The following is a 24,610-nucleotide window of genomic DNA, read 5'->3' on the forward strand; positions in this document are numbered from 1 at the left end:
AACTATGCATGCACTCAGTTTGATTTTAATAATTTTTTTATTCGCTATGTTTATGGTATTAGTCGTAATGCGCATAGGTCCAGTTTTTCATATTCTTTGATACAGTTTTTTGCGTCTCATAGAATTCCTAAGCGTACCTACCTATACACCGAACTGTTACACCTAACTACTCAGTGAAATAGCGCTAAGTCCTAGCTGCAAGACGCAAGAGTCTTGCAGGCTATGTCTTGTTCTTGCTCAAGTCTTGCACGGTCAGTCTTGGTCTTGGTCTTGCTAAAAATACGCGGTCTTGTTCTTGGTCTTGGTCTTGCAAAAACGCAAGAACAAGACCAAGACTGCAAGACCAAGACTGAATTTGGGCAACACTAATTACTACTCTTCTGCAAAAGCAGTGGTCACGTCCAAATGAACTAGCCTCAAACAATAAGTACAAACCCGAAGCATTTAATTTCTCATTAGCGTATTTAATTAGCGTTTAAATAACTTTTAATTGTCTATATCTGTTTTTGATTCTGCTGACTTTTTTCTTCCTACTTAATGAGCGTCCGCTTAACAAGTCGGTTTGTCAAAACAGCAATCGAAATTCTGTTGACCGTTTGGTGTGCATGAGCATCAAAATTATCTTGCTCTTATTATATTAGTATAGATAGTTAGATTATTGTTTGGTAATCATCGATCATAAAAATTATAGTATTTTGAACATGAAACACCGATCTCAAAACATTGTAGAAAGTCCTTTTCATGCAAGGATAATACCGCACATGATAAAATAAATCCCTAAGAGAAAGACACTTCGTCGGTTGGGGTCGAAAGCTATTAAGCGGCACGGTAATGAAGTTTGCATATGCATCGCTGCGTTTCGTCCATCTTTTGAACGCCAAATATTCTCATTGTTCAGGATCCAATAAGCTAGGAATGTGCTAAATAGCAGACGGTATTACACAACATTTGGTATTCAAACTCAAATGCGGTTAGAATGGCAGGACTGAAATATACAAATGACTATTATTATTAGGTATTCAGATACATTCCGTTCATCACAGGCATCAATAACTACAAAAATATGTAACACATTCAACTATACATATAGTGGAACTCGCTTCTCACGAATAACGAATAAACCGAGTAAAATTAAAATTCATGTTGTACTTGTGCTTATAACGAATCCCTGCATAAATTAATGTAGAAATCGGCTATAAGGAGCATGGTTATTCCCTACAAACGATTTTCGCCAGTATAGCAATAATGTTAGAAAGAAATAAAAGATATAAATAAGGGTGGTTAAGTTGTTATTTTTTTCTGGAAAAGCTCTATATGGCGATCCTATCACTTTCCAGAAGAGTAAACATCTGTAAATTGATATGTCGATCAAGTAAGACAAACTGAGTTATCATCCCCAACTATCTAAAAGAATGATGTGAGAAAAAGCAGTGATCTAGTAATAAAGCGGGGAAATACTGAACATGAACATGAACTGATGCGAGAAAAAGAATATACGTACAAATTTTCTGAAAAATATATATATAATTTTCGTTGCCTCTAATCAAACCAAATATGCAAACCAAGAGGTGTTTGGAATAGAACATTACAATATCAAACAGAGTTCTTCTGAAAATTATCAGTAATTCTTGGGTGTTTAAACATTTGGTTACTGCCAACAACGATTTTAGAGGTAAAACGATAAAGGTGCCTAGAATTAATTAATTATCGAATTATCAAATTTAAAAAATAAAAATAAGGATGAGGCTAATCACCGGTACCGTACCGGTGACTAAGAAGCTATTCGAAGGTACCGTACCAGTAGCTAAGAAGCTATTCATCGGTGGCTAAGAAGCTAATCGCTGGTACCGTACTGAATAAGAAGCTATTCAAACGTGTATAATNTAAAGGTTTTGTATTGTTATGAAACCACAATCGACGTTTCGCCCCAATGAGAAGGTATCATCAGGAAAAAGTTTTTACGGTAACAACTGTGTGTGTTGAATTCAATTTCTTTTAACCTCAATACTCATTAAGACTTATTCGGTCCCCATTCGGTGTGGTCCACATATATGCACTGATTTTAAGCCACTTTTTCCGAACTTTTCCTTTTCTGCTATGTGCCCTTTGTATGCCATACTATATGACACAAACCATACATTTTGCACGGTTATAAAAAGCACGCGTAGGATCAGTAGCACGTTCTACCATGATCGTATGTTATTACATGGTTCTTTTATTAAAAATAACGTCTTCCTGCGGACGCGATTGTTCAACGTGCGCATTTTAAGTAATTTCCACGAAGTTAAGCTTATTTAATGGTTATATAACGCATAGTATCTTAATAATGAATACATAATATCGCCAATCTTTATGTAGTTACCTAAAGCTAGGTGTTAATAAAGAAGATTTGTTTACAACACAACCATTACATCGTTCAACATTCAACTCCTATTAATAGGATAATATAGATATGAAACTGAAAACGGAAATAAATAAACTGACATTCATATTAATCCAGTTTCCTTAAAAACTCATTTTGTATCTATGAAAATAACTAAATACAAAATATCAAAATTGATAAATTCCCCAAAAATTAAAAATTAAGAAGAAAAACACTGATTTTTTCACAATTCCAAGCGATGGAAGACCTGAGTTTGATATTAATTTCGATTTGATACTTCCACGCGTCCCTGAGAAAATGACAGATTCACGGCGCAGTGATCCTATGGGGGTTGTTGTTTCTTTTTTAAAGAACTGAATCCTAAAAACAATGATTGATGCGTTATGACGCGGATGAGATGCTATAAAATTACATTAATACACTAGTAATTTCTGTAGTTGAACAAAAAACAGGAGGGAACTGTTTTTAGTAAACATTCTGGTAATTTGAACTCCTTACAGATACAGTACTTTGCTGAATTGACACTACAATCAATCTTCTGCCACTTCTAAAATATTTTTTTGGCAACTATTAGAAGCGTTCGAAATGTGGCGTTACAGGCGAATAATGAGGATACCGTGGATAGAGAAAGTTAGAAATGAAGAGGTATTAGAAAGAATAGGGGAATAGAGGATTTTTATTAAGTTTTCTTATTTTTTATTATTGTGCTTGTCATTAATTAGGTACAGAATAAATTTATTTTAATTTTTAAAAAATTTATTAACCCACTAAGATCTTTTTTTTTAATTCAACATAAACCTAAAATTGTCAGAAACTGGGTCAGTTTCAATAACTGGGTCTTTTTCAAATGAAATTTATATATTCCTCAAAACAAAAATACAAATTACATTATTAGGCACATTTGCTTGATATTTGACACCAGGCACTTTCTTTCTCACTTTGGGATTGGGAATATTTCGAATATGTAGGAAGAAAAAGCATGGTACGTTACATCTAAAAATACGTTTCCTCCGACATTCGTTCTTTAGTTCGTTTGGTGGCACATTTGCATGTGAATATCGTAAAATGTGAACATCTAACGAGCTTTCAGGAATATGCTGACAATATTTCATTACGACTGCGATGGGAAGGTACGCAGTCGACAACTTTAGATACATAAAATACCTGGGCATGTATGCGAGTGAATTTATAACGTACTTATAACTACGAAAGTACACGCATGACTATGAAAATGTAAGCAAATAATGGCACTGTGACACGGACATGAAAAAAGAAGCAGTGGCAATGATAGAAACATAATATGAAAAAAAAAAAGGAATCAGAACCAGAAAGATAAACGGATCCTTTTATAATAATATACTGTGAAGACGATTTTTTGTTTGTAGTTCTGCACCTCAATAAAAAAATAGGCGAGATAGGTTGGTAGGACACCTCAGACATGAAGGTATAGTCAGAGAAGCAGAAACGGAAGTTCGAAGGGGTAGAGGTAGACCTAGATTAAATTACTGTTTGCAAATAGTTATGGACGTGGACTGTTCTAGTTTTAGGGAAATGCGAAGATTAGCTCAGGATAGGAAAGAGTGGAGGTGCGTGTCCAACCAGTCTTAAGACTGACGACCTTATGATGATAATGAGTTCTACACCTAGAGAAGCTGCTATATGCCAAACAACACGGAGTTACAAATTACTTGTCTTGAAAATTTTACTAATATAATCGGCATGCTTAATTTTGGATTTGTAGAACATTATGAATTTATCAAAAACGTAGCAGACTTTAAGGACTATTGTTTCCCAATAGTTGTGGTAAGGTAAGAAGCGGTAAGTGTTTATGTTACTAATAGAAGCATTTTTTTTATTAATGTCCAATGTCAATGTTCTTAAAATAGGAAAGAAGGTGCTTCGTTATAGGCACATAAGAGTTTTCGAAAAAAAAAAACCAAAGGATCTTATAGCAATATCCGTATGAAACATGTCTAAATCTGCTATAAAATTACTCACTTCAAAGGATCAATATCAAAGCACAGAAATTAACTAATCCTTTACTAGATTAGAAAATCCATTCTTAATACAGATAAAGGATCAGTACCAATAAAACAATGACCAATCATTCCGACCATCGTTTGGTTGTCGTACAAGCACGTATAGAATTTCCTATCTCAACCCACCCTATCCCAGGGGAGTTATTCTCTGATGGTAATGAATATAAATGTAGCAGAGATCAACCCCGACATAACGTGGCGTTACCTTTGCGCTAAAATTTGCCCTTTGACCTTTTCTAAATGATGTTTCCAAATTCAGTTTCTCTTTGAAAACAAGTTTGTATTAATTATCTAATCTGAAACTTCACGCTGTGAAGCGAACGCTCGAAAACATGAACCTATACTACACTTAGTGTTGCCACCTTTTCAGGCTTTACATAAAGTATTTCTCGACTAAATCGTTCAAAAAAAAAGTATTCCGCATAAAAATAAAGTATTTTATCTTTTTACACCTAGCAGCTAGTAACAAATTGCTGTTGCTCTTAAACACATCAATAGCCTCTAAACATGGCAAACAAAGATTTAAGTAAACTAAAAGTTCATTTTTAATTAGTTTTAATGAAGCTTTATTCCTGTCGTCCCGCCACTTTGTGTTCATAACAGGGAATACTGTTTCTGTAAATGCTGAAGTCGCCGGAACGGACAGCAAAAGTGACTCTACTTTGAACAGATTCGGGAAATCAGGTTGTTCCGTAAATATGACTTGCCATTTTTCTGTGCAATATTATTGATGTAAAAATACTCTGAATTTCGAATAATCGCTTACAAAATTACGATGTTTACTTAAGTCCTTCAATAAAGTATTTATGCGTACTTTGTGTGTCTTGTAAAGTATAACGTACGCACAGTCGAAATAGAGTACAATACTTTATAATAAAGTACTAGTGGCAACCCTAACTACACTGTCTGATAACCTAATTCAAATTCGGGAAATTCTTTAAACGAAACACGATTCTATCCAGATTAATTTGCACTTCACCAAATCGTATTATACTCGTAATTATGATCAAAATTTTCCACATACCAAACTTAAGAATAATCGATGAATAGATTTAGGTATAAGTACAGAAATTGATATTAGTTACCATTTGTTAAATGCTATCTTTCATTAAAAGGAGACTGGCAGTACCTCTATATGAAACGGCTTGCAATACTACCTTTTGTGGTAGACTGATTGTTAAGCACTTAATTCGAGTTGCTAGGATGAAGGGAACGTGATTCAAATTGAATCTAAAGTTCAATGAGAACCCATATCATTACGATTTTTTTAGTAGTTAGAAGTAGGGTGAAAATAAGTTGCAATGCTATAACCACTAATGGTTTTAGATAGATGATCATGTGAAATATGACCGCCATTTCTACTGTTCAATGTCAACATTGTCATCATTATCGAACTCGTCAAGCGGCAGCCCGTCTGAGAAGTAAAAGTTCAAAAATTAAAATACTCAGCATTAGTATGTGACCCAAACTTCGAGCTTATCAAATCACTGAGGAAACATAAGCTTATATACTGCTGGACCAACGAAACGTGACCCCTCAGATTGTAATGCCTACAGATGCGAATTGGACGATGGCTATTCTGTGTTAAGGCAAATCATTTAAGTTCAACTCTTCTTCGAGTTAAGGACTTGGCGCACACCAACTGGCCCGGGTGTAAGTCTCATAATTAGTATAGTGGACGACTAAATAATAGTGTTTCCAATGACCAACCAACCCCCTGTGCTTTCGATATTTCTTCCGAGCGTGAGCGACATCCTTTTCTAACCGAATACGGGTCTTGTTTTTCATCTGCGCCGCAAGTGAACAAGTCGGGGGCCACCTTTCAATGGTTCAGCTGTACCAACCCTTGGAGTACCTTGAGAATCCTTAACGTTTTGGATACTAACTTCCCCTAACGCTTCTCGCTTAGGTACTTCTTCTTTACAGGTTAATCTCGGGAGTCTCTTTTATATTTGTGCATTTTTTAAATTAATTTTAGATGTTCATTATACATTTCATATTCGCTAACGCGAAGAAATCGTTCCGAAGCAGCAAATGTTGAAGTATTGAGACTTGTGATGAAGAATCAGTCCAATGTAACAGAACAACTGGTAGCAGACATTATGAAGCAAGAGAGCCCGAAGGGCACTGTTTTATTAAACCCGTCCGACCCGAAATTCCTCTAATACAATAAACTGCAATTAAGAAACTGTACAAAATGGTTTTCCGAGGCTAACTAATAACCGCGCAAACTTCATAAGCAGCACAGTTTCCGCAAGAAAATTGGCATAGTTGTGTAGCTAATTGGTTTACCGAAGTACCTACATAATATGCAAGTTCGATGCTAAAACTTTCGTCCTAAACTATTTAATTAGAAAATACATATCATTAAAGAGGTCCGTTGAAAACTGAAGTACTAAATAGAGATATGAAATTGAAATTTATTAAATAATTCTTGTAGAATTACTCTTTGAAATACATTCAACGTATCTACCTTAACGAGAATGTAGATCACGGTGTTATATGTTAATTAAAGTTTAATTTTTTATTACTTTATTGTTATGTTTATAATAATATGACATCTTTTTAGTCGTTCATTGACCTTTATACCACCTAAAATTAGAATTCTGCCTTCCTACTACAGACTACAGAGTCACGCTTTCACCCGATCTTATTAAATTGCGATGTCAATTTAAGACTGAATGAAAGCTAGCTCTGTAGGTCCTGATCACTATTCAGTAAGCGGTCTTGCTTTTAGTAGCCGGTGGTCGGCTGCAGACTCCACCTCTATGGAAAATTAATTACAAGACAAGATGTATTCGGCCAGAGTACGTCGATAGGGAAAATCCCTTTCTCCTACTACCAGGTAATCTCATTCCACAAGCACAACACGCACATTCAGTAATATCGATTTTAAACAATTCACTTTTTTATTTAAGAATCGTCAAGTTTTAAATAATCGAAATGTCGTTTTCAGACAGTGAAAGTATGTCATCAAATCATATTTATATCATATTGATCGAATGATACGGGCAAAATTTTATTGCAATAATACCTTGTTATTGAGACTTAACTATTCCTCAACTATAATTGGTTTCGGGCATCTTACGAGAGTAACTTCAGCAGGTCTAATTTCACACTGACATTGTGTATAGTAAAAGTTCCTTATTCACGGTTTCCTTATTCGCGTTTCCATTATTCGCGGGCCAAAAAATTGCAACCCATTTCCTGTATTCGCGGTTAAAAATTTCATTATTCGAGGTTGCAATCGGTAAACAGAAAAGGATTCGGTGTCATTTATTAAGGGGATTGACCGCAATATACCGCTCGTGCCTTGTGTGAATTTTTCCGAAAACATAGGTTTCTATTCTAAACATTGTTATTTAACACTGCGAGATAAATAACTAATTTTTTGTATGGTAACAGACAAAGATTCACACTAACTCGGTACGTTTTTGGTTTCCAATAATATGGCCATTAAAAGCTTTTATAAGTGCTTAAAGTTGATGTTTCTTGTGGGACACGTATTTTCAATAGAAATTAAAAAATTAAGAATTGCCCTTCGACAAGCTTTAGAACAAAGCTTTATCTATCTTACTACAAAATTTCAAACCTCTGTTCTAAATATTAAACTCATGATATCTAGAACCGTTAAGCATGTTTTTACTCTATGGCGCATGTACCACCGAATACCCTTGATGGATCGGCATCTTTTGAATAGAAAAGGATTCGGTGTTATTTTTCAACGTATCAGCATTTTTTGAGTAGTATTGGTTCGTACCGAGGCGACTTTTAGAAAAGATGTAACCGAGTGGACTAATTTCAAAATTGAAAACAAGAAAAAATCACTAAATTTTGTAAACTCTTGTCTACAGCTAATTATAACGATTAATTTTAATTGCGAATTTATCAGTACATTGGTTTTATTTTGGAACCTTAGAACGTATCCCCTATGATTCCATACTAATTACCATTCCATATCCGCGGTTTCTGTATTCGCGGCATATTTGTGGAACGTATACCCCGCGAATAAAGAGCTTTTACTGTATATAAATCGTAAATCTCAAACGGTTCTGCTACCACACATTTAACAACATAACAATCTAGGAAAAATGACTTCGCCTTTGGTATTTTTGTAAAGATGTACGCGTACGCTAATAAAGTACTTTGACTTGAAAGATTTTATTTCGAGAAATTGGAAACACATGCAATGATGCAACGCTATAAGACTTTTACGAAATCCCAGATTAAGGCCGATTGCACACTCGACCACTTGTTGTCGCTACTAGAAGCCGTCCGATTTGAAATGGTAGCTAAAATACAAATGTTGCTCCTCAAACGTCTTAAAGCATATATCGTTCAACATTTGTTTAATTTCCTACAAATGCGGTACGTGCACACACACCAGAGTTTAGTTCTCTACTACATTTTTGGTATTAATAAACCTTGACGTCGTCAAAGCAAAACCGAAAAAAAAAGCGTCGCCACTGGGTTCATCCCCATAATAATGGTTGCTTCGCAAAGTGAAATGTTGAAACAGCAAAGCAGTTACCAGTTGCATTAAAAGTTCTATTAAACTTGTTACCCATTTTTGTCCAGGTCATTTCAGTCGTCTTCCTGTTACTATATCCTAGTAAAGTGTAATCATATAGGTGAGAATATTTCTCTTGGATAAATGGTATAGTTTCATTAGTATTATCTTTCATTTTCTTTGCTTTCCCGACACTTGTCGCAACAAATATAGGACAAGTTGGTTCTTCTGGCGCCTTTTGCTTATAAACGCATTTCAGGTGTGCGGATCGTAATTGCATAACAATGAACCATTTGTGGCGCAATATTTCTATCTTATGTGTGCGGCTTCACGCAGCCAGCATCAGTAGCATCAACAGCTGCCGTGCGTGCTTCAAGTAGCGAGGAAATGCTACTACCGAAGCTTGTGGCCCGTGCAAGAGATTTAAACGAGATGTGTAATAGTTAAAAAATTTTAATTCAACATGTACTTACGCAATGTTTTACACTATCATATGTGGATAATCAAAAGCTGCGCGTTGGGTAGTTGCGCCGCAAGACTTTTTCAACTTGGACGCTATGGAAGTGAAATTCCAGCTATTCTTTCCGTCATGTCAATTCACAACTGTTTCTGAGCTTTAAATTCATTACTACTAGTGTTGCCCAAACGCAAGAACAAGACGAGACTTAGCCAGTCTTGGTCTTGGTCTTGCGCCAATACACCTGGTCTTGGTCTTGGTCTTGGTCTTGCGCTCCCAGTCTTGGTCTTGGTCTTGGTCTTGCAGCAAGAGTCTTGCAAGTCTTGCAATTACCTATTAGTCTATTACTATTTATTAAAGTTTACTTTAAATCCTAGAAAAACGTATTAGAATTGGAACATTGTGAGCTTGAATGAATATAGCCATAGTAAAGATCAAGCAGATTAATAAATAACTGAAGATTTGATAAGAAATTCGAAAAATCAACTGACCTATATGTCGTTTTCCATGGAAGTAACTGTTTCTTAATAAACATTTATGATCCTTGCTTTCTACCGCGCCGCCTCGCCACGTGCCGGCTCTATGATAAGGATGCCGCCGCAAATCAAACAATAATATAAAGCGTGTAAAAAAATTCGAAATTATTTTGCATGAGTATACCTACACCCTATGGCGGCAATCAAATAGTGTCAAATGTTATGATTTCGGCGTGGCGGCAACGATTGTTTTAGATTTCAAAAGAAGCCGCCGGCGCGTGTATCATAACCATGTACTTCCGAAAAGCGGCAAATTTCTTTGAGAAGTAAGTACAAAACCTTTGATGCCGCATTATCAAAGTGCCGATGGTTAAAACATAACTATGCATGCACTCAGTTTGATTTTAATAATTTTTTTATTCGCTATGTTTATGGTATTAGTCGTAATGCGCATAGGTCCAGTTTTTCATATTCTTTGATACAGTTTTTTGCGTCTCATAGAATTCCTAAGCGTACCTACCTATACACCGAACTGTTACACCTAACTACTCAGTGAAATAGCGCTAAGTCCTAGCTGCAAGACGCAAGAGTCTTGCAGGCTATGTCTTGTTCTTGCTCAAGTCTTGCACGGTCAGTCTTGGTCTTGGTCTTGCTAAAAATACGCGGTCTTGTTCTTGGTCTTGGTCTTGCAAAAACGCAAGAACAAGACCAAGACTGCAAGACCAAGACTGAATTTGGGCAACACTAATTACTACTCTTCTGCAAAAGCAGTGGTCACGTCCAAATGAACTAGCCTCAAACAATAAGTACAAACCCGAAGCATTTAATTTCTCATTAGCGTATTTAATTAGCGTTTAAATAACTTTTAATTGTCTATATCTGTTTTTGATTCTGCTGACTTTTTTCTTCCTACTTAATGAGCGTCCGCTTAACAAGTCGGTTTGTCAAAACAGCAATCGAAATTCTGTTGACCGTTTGGTGTGCATGAGCATCAAAATTATCTTGCTCTTATTATATTAGTATAGATAGTTAGATTATTGTTTGGTAATCATCGATCATAAAAATTATAGTATTTTGAACATGAAACACCGATCTCAAAACATTGTAGAAAGTCCTTTTCATGCAAGGATAATACCGCACACGATAAAATAAATCCCTAAGAGAAAGACACTTCGTCGGTTGGGGTCGAAAGCTATTAAGCGGCACGGTAATGAAGTTTGCATATGCATCGCTGCGTTTCGTCCATCTTTTGAACGCCAAATATTCTCATTGTTCAGGATCCAATAAGCTAGGAATGTGCTAAATAGCAGACGGTATTACACAACATTTGGTATTCAAACTCAAATGCGGTTAGAATGGCAGGACTGAAATATACAAATGACTATTATTATTAGGTATTCAGATACATTCCGTTCATCACAGGCATCAATAACTACAAAAATATGTAACACATTCAACTATACATATAGTGGAACTCGCTTCTCACGAATAACGAATAAACCGAGTAAAATTAAAATTCATGTTGTACTTGTGCTTATAACGAATCCCTGCATAAATTAATGTAGAAATCGGCTATAAGGAGCATGGTTATTCCCTACAAACGATTTTCGCCAGTATAGCAATAATGTTAGAAAGAAATAAAAGATATAAATAAGGGTGGTTAAGTTGTTATTTTTTTCTGGAAAAGCTCTATATGGCGATCCTATCACTTTCCAGAAGAGTAAACATCTGTAAATTGATATGTCGATCAAGTAAGACAAACTGAGTTATCATCCCCAACTATCTAAAAGAATGATGTGAGAAAAAGCAGTGATCTAGTAATAAAGCGGGGAAATACTGAACATGAACATGAACTGATGCGAGAAAAAGAATATACGTACAAATTTTCTGAAAAATATATATATAATTTTCGTTGCCTCTAATCAAACCAAATATGCAAACCAAGAGGTGTTTGGAATAGAACATTACAATATCAAACAGAGTTCTTCTGAAAATTATCAGTAATTCTTGGGTGTTTAAACATTTGGTTACTGCCAACAACGATTTTAGAGGTAAAACGATAAAGGTGCCTAGAATTAATTAATTATCGAATTATCAAATTTAAAAAATAAAAATAAGGATGAGGCTAATCACCGGTACCGTACCGGTGACTAAGAAGCTATTCGAAGGTACCGTACCAGTAGCTAAGAAGCTATTCATCGGTGGCTAAGAAGCTAATCGCTGGTACCGTACTGAATAAGAAGCTATTCAAACGTGTATAATTCAAGGTCAATGCAACTAACAACACCAATAAAGCATTCTTTCTGGTAGGGTACCGTTGAATAGTTTTTTTTATCGTCGCTACAGTACCGATAAATAGCTTCTTAATCACCGGTACGGTACTGGTGAATAGATACATGATAAACGCGTTTGAAATTTCACTCAGTCGTTTTGAGGGTATAAAATAATCGTTTGTAAAAAGTTGTGTACTTATCTGACTAGTTATTAAATTACCATTACAAACATAAAAATATGACAACTAGACGCTCGACATCCTAATTCTAACGAGATAATTGATTTAGATCAAAGTCGAAAATTCTATTCAGATAGCAAATTAATCGATTCGTGCACTTCGGTGGTTCGACAAGGTTCCTTTTACAATACCACTTCAAACGCGCCTGAACACATACATAAACTTACATACTCATATGCACGTATATATACATACATGCATAATGTACATGTACATAGACACATACATATTCATTCTTCTGCTTAACAACGTTGACTGGAATGTTAGCACTCCCGTGCTTCCTCTATTAGTTGCCGATGCAACGCGATAATTTAGCATGGGCGCTAATGGAATAGCGTACAAGAGAACGTTTCCCTATTTACGAAAATGAATGCATGTTGGCTGTCGAGTAATTTAATACTTGTAGAAATAGGAGAATTCACCAGGAGATGCCTTTATCCTGCTAAGTGCCACTAGACACAACCGACAATCGGTTACCAACACTAGATAGTAACGTTAATTCTTCCTTATTAGTCTGTACACATTATAATAAAGTTTTTATACATGGATTCTCGTTTTGTAGAGATTTGCATCTGGTAGCTGAAGTTATAAAGCCACTCCCATAGTCGTTGCGCTTAGATTTCCTGCCTGCAAGGTTGCTGAGCTGAAGTCAGGTATTGATATTTCGGAAAATTTGGTAAGCCGTCTTATTTGGTCACTTAACATATATTTACTTTTTCACTAAAACTAAAACTACACAATACGATCATATTTATTTAGTAGATTGTCACCGTATGGTTACTCTAAGTATTATTTCTCATTTAGGGTAAAAACAGACGAACTACTACTACTGAGTCGCGTCATAGGTGCGACAAAGTCGGTCACGACAGGGAGACGTCACTAGTTGTTTGTACAAACTGTGTTGCTCCATGTGCGAAAAAATAGACGCCACAAACAGCGGGGACTGTGGACTATTTACACGACGATCTAAACTCTCTTTCGCCACACTCGCTCGTCTAAAAGCATTTTTCCAAAACCATAAGGACTAAATGACCTTTGATTGAAAGCAACTTTGCTGCGCTTATCTGCGACGTCTGTTTTCGCCCTTATGGTTTTAGAAGAATGGTTTCAGACGAGCGAGAGTAGCGCGCGACCGTCGCGTTGTGAACAGTCGCCAGTCCATACTGCTAGTGACGTCTATTTCGTAGTGCGGATCTTTTTAGACAAATAATGTTTTGAAAGCAACTACGAAAAGTGAACGTATTTTCTTGGTATTATATTATTTATTATTATCATCATGATTTTCGAATTTGAGAATCGTCCCGTCATCTTAGATCCTCAGTGGAAGAGTACAGCAGAAAGTCGAAAGAAGAGAAAGCCTGGGAAAAAATATGCGAAATTTTTCCCGATGTAAGTGAATGCATCTTCGCATTTCCCTAAAACTAGACCATCCCACATCCTCAACTATTTGTGAACAGTAATCTAATCTAGGCCTACCTCTATTCCTCCTTTCTCCTGTTTCTGCTTCTAATATACCTCCAACTACCCCTACTACTATAATTAATATATATACATACATTTGACTATTTTGTCTAATGTAGCATAGGCATGTTTCACTGTTTTAGATAACAACCAAAGATCGTCGTCAGGTTTAATGTCGAATATAAAGTATATGTTGCAAAACTTGACGAAAGCGTGATGTGTCATTGTTGCAAAGTTAGATGCTGGAAGGTAGGAAACGTATTCGAATGTCCCTTGCCGCTTGTTGCCGTTATCGAGGTTGTTTGTGCAGAAACATACGGTAAATGACAAGGCGTTATCTTGTATATTCAGTCGCGGCAGAAAGTTTATGACTATACGGGAAGTCTGGGGATGCATACTGATTTACCGCTTCACCGAACTGATCCACCAACGAGCTACGTTTAATTTAATGGGGTGCTAGCGAATAGATTCTGCAAAAAAAATTTTTTCTCAAAATAAAGTGCAACATATTTAATAAGTAATATGCAGAAAACCGAGTATGGACGTTGTGATACAATATTACAGCAGAATCACAATAAAAATTTAGTTTAAGAGTACATTTTATTGAAGTAATACTTCTTTTAACGCGTCAAGAGTAAAATTGTAATGTGCAACGGAAGTTGCGCGCGCACAGCTTTTAATCCCTGCAATCAGGATATCTCTTCAGATACCCTAGACATAGAGAAATGTTCATATAAAAGATGTTGGGTCTAAAGAGGGGCACCTACTGGTGACTTCTAACGTGATTGTGATAATCAACTTCAAGATTACCTCAAAAGGCATCTGATCTTGAAATGATCTTAAATACAATTATCAATCTTGAGAACATTTGATCAGTAAGTCCTAAGTACCATTGTACTTCAATTGCAGCCAATTGGGCTGGAACTGATTTTGCGTAAGGACTGTGCGGGGATCTTTTAGAATCAACTTCCAGCCTCTTCCCTGATTTTTTCTTTTAAACATGTCCTAATTACACAGCCTGGCTACGGTTTATATTATAGAGCTCACCTTTAGTATTCCAGAACGAAAATGAGGCAGACATCACATTACATCTAATTTACTGTTTACTTATTCATTGTACCCATTCGCGCACCACGCCCACAAGTTACCAACAGTAGACCAGCATCTTAGATATTTCGAACAATCATAGTTATTACAAAACGTAAATGTATGAATAAAAAATACTAAAACGATACAAAGTATTTCGAGGTAGGAAAAAGAGAAATATTTTTCCTTTGGTATTGTTTGTTAAAATCGTGCAGGTTGTGTTATATTTCGAGGCGTAACGTGCAAGCTTTCACAGAAGGGCCATTATGAATATATTTTGCATCGATTACGATTATCCTTCAGCGATTTCCTTAGACACAAGCAGAACATAATGACGATACGTAAAGCATCGCCACACAGCTCCCAGGAATAATATGCTAGTCGTAAATCCATCAACGTATGTTTCTTTACTGTCATCGCTGTCGTGAAAGAGATGCGTGCTTTACGAAGGACATTTCGTTAGAAAAGCTAACAAGAGAAAAAACAAGAGGAATAATTGGCTGTTTCATACTTTACACGGGGGTAAATCGAAATATCTGTGGCAAATAAAATGTAAAAATTTTGATATAAAACGCTTTTGACAAAGTGATTAACCATTGCGTTACATCTCTTCCGGAGTAATACAACTATTAAGGTCCTTCCTAAAGTTCAGAACAGGCTAAGGATCTAGACACGTCGGTTTATGAATTATTCCCTCATTAAATAGTTCCTGTTTCGATTTTATTCATTAACATAATATTTTCTTTCTATTGTGATACAAATCATGCAGCGCCGCTTTTATATTTCTTTGCCTTTCTTGTAAAACGATTTGTCAAACCCTTCAAAACACGCTTCGGTTTCGGTGATAACTTCTTCATTGGAACCACATCTCCTTCTGTCGAACATTTTTCTGAGATTTGCATAGAAGTAATAGCGTCTGGGCGCCATATCTGGAGAATATGGCGGATGTAGAAGCAACTGGAAGCCTAATTCATGCTTGATGAAAAGACACCTTTTTCTTCTTAATTAGGGTCAGTTATATAATATGACACCCAAAGCTTGAAGATCCTTGTGCATATACGAACACGTTTGAGTACAGCAAATCTGCGACTAATTAGTGCATTTGACGGAGCAGATTTCTTATTATATTTTTCAAACAATTCTTGCATTTTAGCAGTATATCTTTCTCATCAAATAACAAGACCTTATCAACATACAATGTCACTCCAAAAACGTATAATTGCAATACTGCAATTAAAAAAAAATTTTTTTCTAATGTAACTACAAATTTACGGATTTTTTCCTTTATCTACTTGTACCATAAAACATTGCTTTGTGCTAAATTTCATAATTCTAGGTCAATGAGGAGTACCTATCCTATAGGTTTTGATTCCTTTGTGAGTGTCAAATTATGCGGCATATATGCATTGACTTAAAAGTTTGATAGTTTCACAGCTTCAACAGCTCGTTTCTAAGAAAAAGGATCTTGACACAGACTACCAATAACGAAGTGGTCAAATAAGGGTTCCTGTTTTTCGAGATGAAAACACTAACTACAAGGCGGAGGAAGGTTTTCGTTCTACAAATTTTTCATCTTCCCCCGTATATTGTGCTCTACAACCGTGTCCACTTTCCTAAACGTCCAACAACACGTGATCGCAACTTCGGAATTTGGTTAGAGGAAACCCAGTCATTTACATATTAATTATACACGCCAATTGGTAATTTAGAGGTGTAATGGTTGACCGACAGGTTGATCACGCCTTAGATTAATTGTTTATGTCCGAGCACCACGCTGATAACTAAATACACAGGTTTAACACGCTAGTTTTAACATGTATTATATAAACGCAAACATTAGATGACCTACAAACTTGGCAATAATAAAACATGCTTTAGAAAAGTAGGTTTATAAATAACCACGTTATAGCTGTAATAATGCATTTTTATGATTTAGTAGATGAAAGCAAGATATTTTTGAATAATTTCTACAAAATTTATAGTCTACAACTTTAAAAATGACAAATTATTTTCTTTCTTTAAATTGTATGAACTAAATAGACTAAATAAGTTTTAACCCTTAAATAAACGTTGCTATTTCTTCTATTACAAGACCTTGCATCGTGAGATGAAAATGGAAAATCGATAAATGGATACTTCAAATATTACCTTCCCTTCATAATAATATTGGTAGGTACAAGCATGTAGGTGATAATCAATACATTAATTATCAGCAGTTTTTAAATATGCCCGCAGGCAAGGGCAAACCGACGGTCGGCAGCTGTTTTAATAAGGACGCGAAAGGTGACACATATTTGTCTGCTTAACAAAAGAAGTTCCGGAATTCTCGAGAATAATGAAGACTGTTATAGGCCTCTAGATGACAATTGCAGGTAATAAATATAAGGCCAGCTAATCACTAATGTAAATTGAAAAAATAAGAATATGCACATGTTGGGAGGTTCGAATATCATAAAACCTTGACGTGCTGAAAGAATTCTGAGGTTAGATTCAGAAGTGATGTGTGCTGATTCAGGTCTAAAGGTCGTCGTCGGTTGTAGTTGTTTCCTTACGTTTCGCTAACACGAGAACGAGCTTCTTCAGAGGTCCTTCCATCTCTGATGCTGATGTCCTAGCGAAACGTTGGAGAAGGAACTCCAACTGATGATGGCCTTTATTAAACTCTAATCAGGATAGCATGAGTTCACCTACTGGCCGCAAAAGCCTTTAACAATTTATTGGATTCAGACCTATAGTGTCACAAATCACTTCGTATATTACTACCCTTTTCCTTTTTTTATTTTCCAACCCCCGATTGTGTTGACCTGTTATCCGAACATTTATCACGTACCATTACCGTTCGCTACTTAAACCCAACGTAAGTATTAGATATATATTTTTTTGTTTCGATTCGATAAAACATTAATATTCGGACAGCCGTAACCTACGCAGCCAGGATCATTTGCAAATAAACGTGAATAAAAAATCGATCGTTCTCCGACGTCTTTTAAGTGATTAAATTCACACAGCCGAGAACGTGATCTCTTCCTGAAACAACAACGTGATTGATTGATTATACGCATTCTTATATAAAAAATTGCAGAATGGTTAAAGTTAATGGTTTTTTGAACTAATCTGAATAACGCCTTTTATTTCTTAAAATTAATATCGGAATGTAAATTAACTACTTTCTTTAAATTTAACTTAATTGACAAAATGCGTGATTTAGTGCACATGTCTAATGTATTTTTTTCAACCACGTCTTTTTCTTCTGTGGCCTGCACAGCCCAGGCAATTCCGGGAATTATCGGTAGTACCTAAATAAATAAAAATCGTTTACATTTTTTTCCCTTGTTCTACGAATGCGAAGAATCAGAGCCTTTATTTAAAAGTCTTCACCAAAAATAAACCCTTGATAAAGAGCTCACCGAGTTGTGAATCAATTCATTTTATTCCATTATTTCAAATCCCGAACTGCTACAGTTTGTTTTGTTTGATCGGGCATATGTATCTCTCACAGCTTTAGAGATTAATTCACTTTTTTGTTTTATCTTACAAATTTTAAATTTTCTGACATCACATCGCATTTTGGGTGAATACGTAGTATTTTGCCCATTTTTAACTCTTCTCAAGAGCAACACACTGGCTTTTTAAGTGACATTCCACATATATTGTACTGATGGATACAAAAATTACTTCTGATGTATACGCAGAACACAGATAACAAACCACTAACAACAAACTATCTATACCTATCTAAAACGAATACATTAATAAAAATACTATGTCGGAAATTTACAGGAATGATGCAACAGCAACGACAAAATGTCGACTTTTAAGGACAACGGATATTCGTTTCTATAAGCGAACGTTTAATTTGTTAAAAGTATATAGCGGTCTACCATAATTAATATGCTGGTTACATTCATCACCACCATCTTTATGTTTCCTCAAAACTAAAACATCATACAATCTTAACTGTTTGTCAACAGTAATCTAATCTAGGTCTACATCTACTCCTCTTAACTCCTATTTCTACCTCTAATATGTCTCTAACTAGATCTTCATGCCTGAGGAGGTGTCCTACCAATCTATCTCGCCTATTTCTTATTACTTCCATAGAGTCCTCTGTTCTCCTATTCTTTCTAATACATCTTCATTTCTAACCTTCTCCATCCACGGTATCCTCATTATTCGCCTGTAACACCTCATTTCGAACGCTTCTAACCTTTTCTATTCCGCCGCGCCCACCGTCCATGTTTCGCACCCATACAGCGCCACGCTCTATACACCTTTAAAAATATTTTTCAAATTTCTAAATTAATCATTCGCGAGCATAGAAGTGACTTTTTTTTGTTGAAGACTAAGTTATCTGACTTCCTAGATACTGAAAATAAGCCACTTCTTCTAATTTTTGTCTCCTATCTTTATATTTTGGATGACCTACCTACGTTTATTGCAAGATGCTTAAAGATGCCCCGTGCGATCGAGGATGAAACAAACTCAGAATCCTGAAATTAACAATCCCTTATTTTGTTCGAGGAAAAGGTGGTTTATATATTCTTTTATATTGCCATTTAAGTACGCCTTCGTTACATTTGGGCGTCTAGAAAGTGTTTCCTAATAAAACGTTTGATTCATTTTAAATTCCAAACGCTCTGAGCTTTAAAAGAACGCAATCGAATTTTGTTTTCCTTTAAAAGTGCCGTAACACCCTTGAGCGACTTGACATGGATGGAGCACGTACTTTCTACACCTCTCCACTACGATGGTAAAGAAAATACGATTACAGACGATGCACCGTAGAATATCCGCCTAAAAACTTCCCGATCTGTCACCATTTGTCGCTTCTTCCTGGAGCAAATTGAAAAGGAGGTGTGTGCATAAGTCTTTTAACAAAAATGTTCATTAACTTTTTTGTAAGTATTTCCTCTTTCCTTTTCGTTAATACCAAATTATAGCGGCACTCAAATCTGTCTTCGAATCTATCCCATAATGACAAAAGAGAGGAAGTAATTCTAAATAATGTATATATATGTTTTTTAGCATCTACGAGGACTCTATTTAAGAAAAAATAACATTAAAATTGAACCGGTTTAATATACCTTCCTATATGTCGAAATTGCTGAATCAACAGAACTACAGGCACTTGCTCTTGTGGAGATCTTAGTCATCACGAGGATACAAGATAAAATAATCAAACCGAAATACTAGGGTCAATTGAAAAGTCCCCGGCCTGACACATAGATGGCGGCACCAGAACTAAATCCATATGATTTTCAGTTAGTCCTAACCTTCAAAAGACGCGTCTATAGATTTGACGGCTGTCGGATCATTAGTTTGTGAATTATAGCATTTTTAGTGAAGCAACTTTTGTTATTGTGAAAAAAATGGATAAAAAGGAATTTCGCGTGATGATAAAATATTGCTTTTTGAAGGGAAAAAATAAAGTTGAAGCAAAAACTTGGCTTGATAACGAATTTCCGGACACTGCCCCAGGAAAATCAACCATCAAGGATTGGTATGCTAAGTTTAGACGTGGTGAAATGAGCACCGAAGACGGTGAACGCAGTGGACGCCCAAAAGAGGCTGTTACGGACGAAAACATTAAAAAAATCCACAAAATGATTTTGAATGACCGTAAATTGAAATTGAATGAAATAGCAGACACTCTACAGATATCAACGGAACGTATACATCACATCATTCACGAATATTTGGGTATGAGAAAGCTCTGTGCAAAGTGGGTGCCGCGCGAGCTCACTTTTGACCAAAAACAACGACGGGTTGATGATTCAGATCAGTGTTTGAAGATGATCACGAGTAATAAACCCGAGTTTTTGCGTCGATATGTGACAATGGATGAAACATGGCTCCATCATTTCACTCCAAAGTCCAATAGACAGTCATCGGAGTGGACTGCACACGATGAACCCGCTCCAAAGCGTGCAAAAACGCAACAGTCGGCTGGCAAGGTTATGGCGTCTGTATTTTGGGATGCGCGTGGAATAATTTTCATTGACTACCTTGAAAAAGGAAGGACCATCAACAGCGACTATTACATAGCGTTATTGGACCGTTTGAAGGACGAAATCGCCGAGAAACGACCGCATTTGCAGAAAAAGAAAGTCCTGCTTCACCAAGACAATGCGCCGTCTCATAAGTCAGTGAAAACGATGGCAAAAATTCATGAATTGGGCTTCGAATTGCTTCCGCATCCACCGTATTCTCCAGATCTGGCCCCCAGCGACTACTTCCTGTTCTCAGATCTTAAAAGAATGCTCGTTGGGAAAAAATTTTCGTCGAATGAAGAGGTGATCGCCGAAACTGAGGCCTATTTTGAAGCAAAGGACAAATCGTACTACAAAAATGGTATCGAAAAGTTGGAGGATCGCTATAATCAGTGTATCACCCTTGAAGGGAATTATGTTGAATAAAAAAAACTAATTTTGCAAAAAAAATGTGTTTTACTATTTTAGGCCGGGGACTTTTCAATTGACCTGTTATTCTTTCTACCCCACCTTCATATATTACGGCGCAAAAACTCTTTGACCTTGTCGATAATTTTGCATAACTATAAATACAAATAATTGCCCTGTGACTGTGGATACGTTTGTTTAAAAGTTGTCTACCACTAGTCCTAAATACTAAACTATTGGCACAAATATGTGACACCACCTGCATAAAAAGAGTCATCGACTTTAAAACCTACCTTAATAAAATCATGCATTAAAAGGTAAAACGTCGGTGCTGGTTTCATATATAAACTGTTTTTTAATTCCATCCTAGTTTTGATTCTGACATTGGATCAGAAATATACTGTATTTCCAAATTTCCTTTCTATTTCGAACTCCAAGGGATCTTAATTCCTGGGCTATTTTCTGTCTAACATTTTATTGCTACGAAGAGTGGGTAGTAGTTATTAAAATAAAATACAAAAGAGCCTTCCAAGGTAGATATAAAAAACAGTATGGAGAAAAGAGATTGTGGAAATGTTTTTTCATAACCCTGGTGTTTAAAGATGGTAATAGATTATCCGTTCTAAATTTTCAGCCTATACCAATTATGCTGTTCCAAAGCTTTTTGACTCGATTATAACAAAAAAGATTTCCCATGCGGTTGGTCTCTCAACTGCACGAATTTATAGGTGGTAGGTCTACGACTAACAATTTCCTATCGCTTGTGTTATACAGGAAATCAATATTCAGACAGATGTCTATTTGGACATATCAAAGGCGTTTGAAACCGTTGATCAGTCGCTATTTGTCAGGTTAGAGTCCTGTTTGACTAAAAGGACACAATATCTAACTAATCATAGGTTTTAGATATAATAATAATGTATACAGGGTGTTTCAATTAAAAAACTGATGTTGATGGTGAAACAGGTAGCAGCATTAATTGAACTTCTATCCCAAAACATAGACGACAATTAACTATGAAACTTTAGCCCAAAAAGTATAGTTATATCTTTTAAAATAAAGGAATTATGGTTTGGGGCGTTTTTTTTAATACACATCGTAAATTTTGTTATTTTAGTTCGTTTATTCGTCGTTGTCGCATCAAGGTTGATTCTCTTAAACCTCTTAGTTATGTTTCAACCCGATTGAATGCTTAAAAATTCCATGCTCGCTAGCAAGCTTTTATCGGTCTTCAGGGAACTCGAAATTGCAAGAATGTGATACTTTGATGTAAAGCACATTTCTGTTTAGACTAAAAATACAGTCCTATTCAACGTTAAACTTTTATGTGATGTACCTTTTGTCCGTTCATGAACAATTGACTATATAAAATTAACGACGTTTTTAAATTGAATTGAAAGTAAAGAAAAACAAAGCACATTCAGAACGTCTTCGAATACAATCACAAAAATATACAAACAAAGAATGTACAAATATTGTTTTTCGATCTTGATAGGATCAAAAATTCATTGCCATAATACAAGTAGCATATGTTTGTTAGTTTTCAGACGTAGTTCAAGGGTTTTTATCCTCAACATTCCACCAGCTCTTCTTTATGAAGAAGAGCTTCTGAATAGGTCGATGTCGTCCACGCGAGAAGACAAAATGTTAAGGACATAAAAGCTTGAACGATGGATAAAAAACTCGATAATCAACAAGTATTATAAATATGGTCACGAAAACTTCAATCAAGTATGTAAGCTAAAGTTCAACTCACCAAAAGTGTTGGCACATATAAAATCCGGAATGTCTATCCACATACCTGAAAACAAAAACATATTTTCAATAAAACTTTTTGATAATACACAGAAAAAATGTTTAATACAAACAATATAGTTAATATAAAACAAATCCGGAAAAAATAGGAAGATCTAAGAAGATTTCTGAAAATCTCCGCAGATTTGAAAATGTGCTAACGCAATATTTACTAGTGATTTCCCCAGATCTTAGAAGATTTCCAGATATTGTTAGGGATATATTACCCCACGCTTCGATTGATTGGTTTTGCCGATAGAAAATGCAGGATTCACTAGGTCTCTCCAAATGTGCTATTTCTTCCCGGAGAATTAATTAATTAACGTTCCTAGTCATTCATAAGTATGTATTCGTACATCAAACATCGTAATTCTATCCCCGAAAAAAAAAACAAATACCAGTAATTATAATTTAATATGTATAACAAAAAACCTATCTAATAAAAATTGGTAATTAGGAATGTATGGAAATAGATCGATTGTCCCAATGGGTATTATTTATTGATTACTATACTAAATTAGTTTTATTTTAGATATAGGTCTTTTGTTTAGTTTCTTTCGTAAACAAGTACACATTAATATGGCCGAAACCTTACAATTTGTGTCACTTATTGGTATATCAGGCTTCGATTGACGGTAACTTATTAGTATTATTTTGTCACCTTTCAGACTTTTAGTGTTTATAGACATTATAGGCTCATTTCAACGGTTTCAACTCAACCATCTGGTTGAAAATATGCCCACCAAGAATTAAATTTTCGTTGATTTAGTATTTACTAGTATTTACTACTGGTTTAAATAGCAGTAGATCGCTGCTGAACTGGGTTGCGGTATTCGTGTGGGATCTTCACTGGTAAAAAGACCAAAACGAAGGCGAAACATCAGGAGTAGCATCCAAATAGACCACGATCAATATGTACGGAAAATTCTTGGAGCACTGAATCCGGTTTAACGTTAAGCTAGCCGTTTTTGAAAGTTTTAAGGTCGCCTTGGCAGAACTGAAAGCAGCCAGTTGTTTCATAGACTAACTTCATATAAAATTAGTTCTGCTGTCTAGTTTTTTCTCCATCTCATATTTCATTCAAACCAAACATGATTTACTGAACTCTTTGGAGTCCTTATTACTTGTTCCTCCGCTCCTACTAATGGTGCTTTCTATTGTTGATTCTGAAGGTACATCAGTGCTGATATGTGAGCTATTTCGGGGGGGTTTTTGGAAATTCTCTTCCTAATGCAGTACATTTTCTATTCTTTTCTCAATGAAAAAGCCGTACAGTTCACACAAACACCTACATACAAACTTTTTTTGATAAAATCTAAAATGATGAAAAAATTATTTCAAGGATCCGTATGTCAATTTTGAAGTAATTAGGTCGAAATTGGTGAACTGCTGCAGAACTCTAATATCGTGCAAGTATTTGTCCGACACGCTCTTGATTTCTTTTTCCTTGATAAATTTTTTACTGTAGCTCAATAAATATCGAAAACGAGATCA

General features: G+C 35.6%; 1 protein-coding gene across 2 annotated transcripts in view; it reads right to left on the reverse strand.

The window, feature by feature from the left end:
- The window catches only part of LOC108745145, a 202,816-nt gene that overhangs the window by 78,294 nt on the left and 99,912 nt on the right, over positions 1-24,610 (reverse strand). The window contains exon 3 of one of the 2 annotated variants that reach the window (XM_018481247.1): positions 23,097-23,123. The exons of the other annotated variant lie outside the window; for it this stretch is intronic. Coding sequence (XP_018336749.1) covers positions 23,112-23,123 — 12 coding nt within the window. The 3' untranslated portion in view covers positions 23,097-23,111. Of the gene's footprint in view, positions 1-23,096; positions 23,124-24,610 lie in introns of those variants that run through there. 2 annotated transcript variants of the gene reach the window in all.

The sequence above is a fragment of the Agrilus planipennis genome, unplaced genomic scaffold (assembly GCF_000699045.2).
Source record: "Agrilus planipennis isolate EAB-ADULT unplaced genomic scaffold, Apla_2.0 scaffold37, whole genome shotgun sequence".
Classification (NCBI taxonomy): Eukaryota; Metazoa; Arthropoda; class Insecta; order Coleoptera; family Buprestidae; genus Agrilus; species Agrilus planipennis.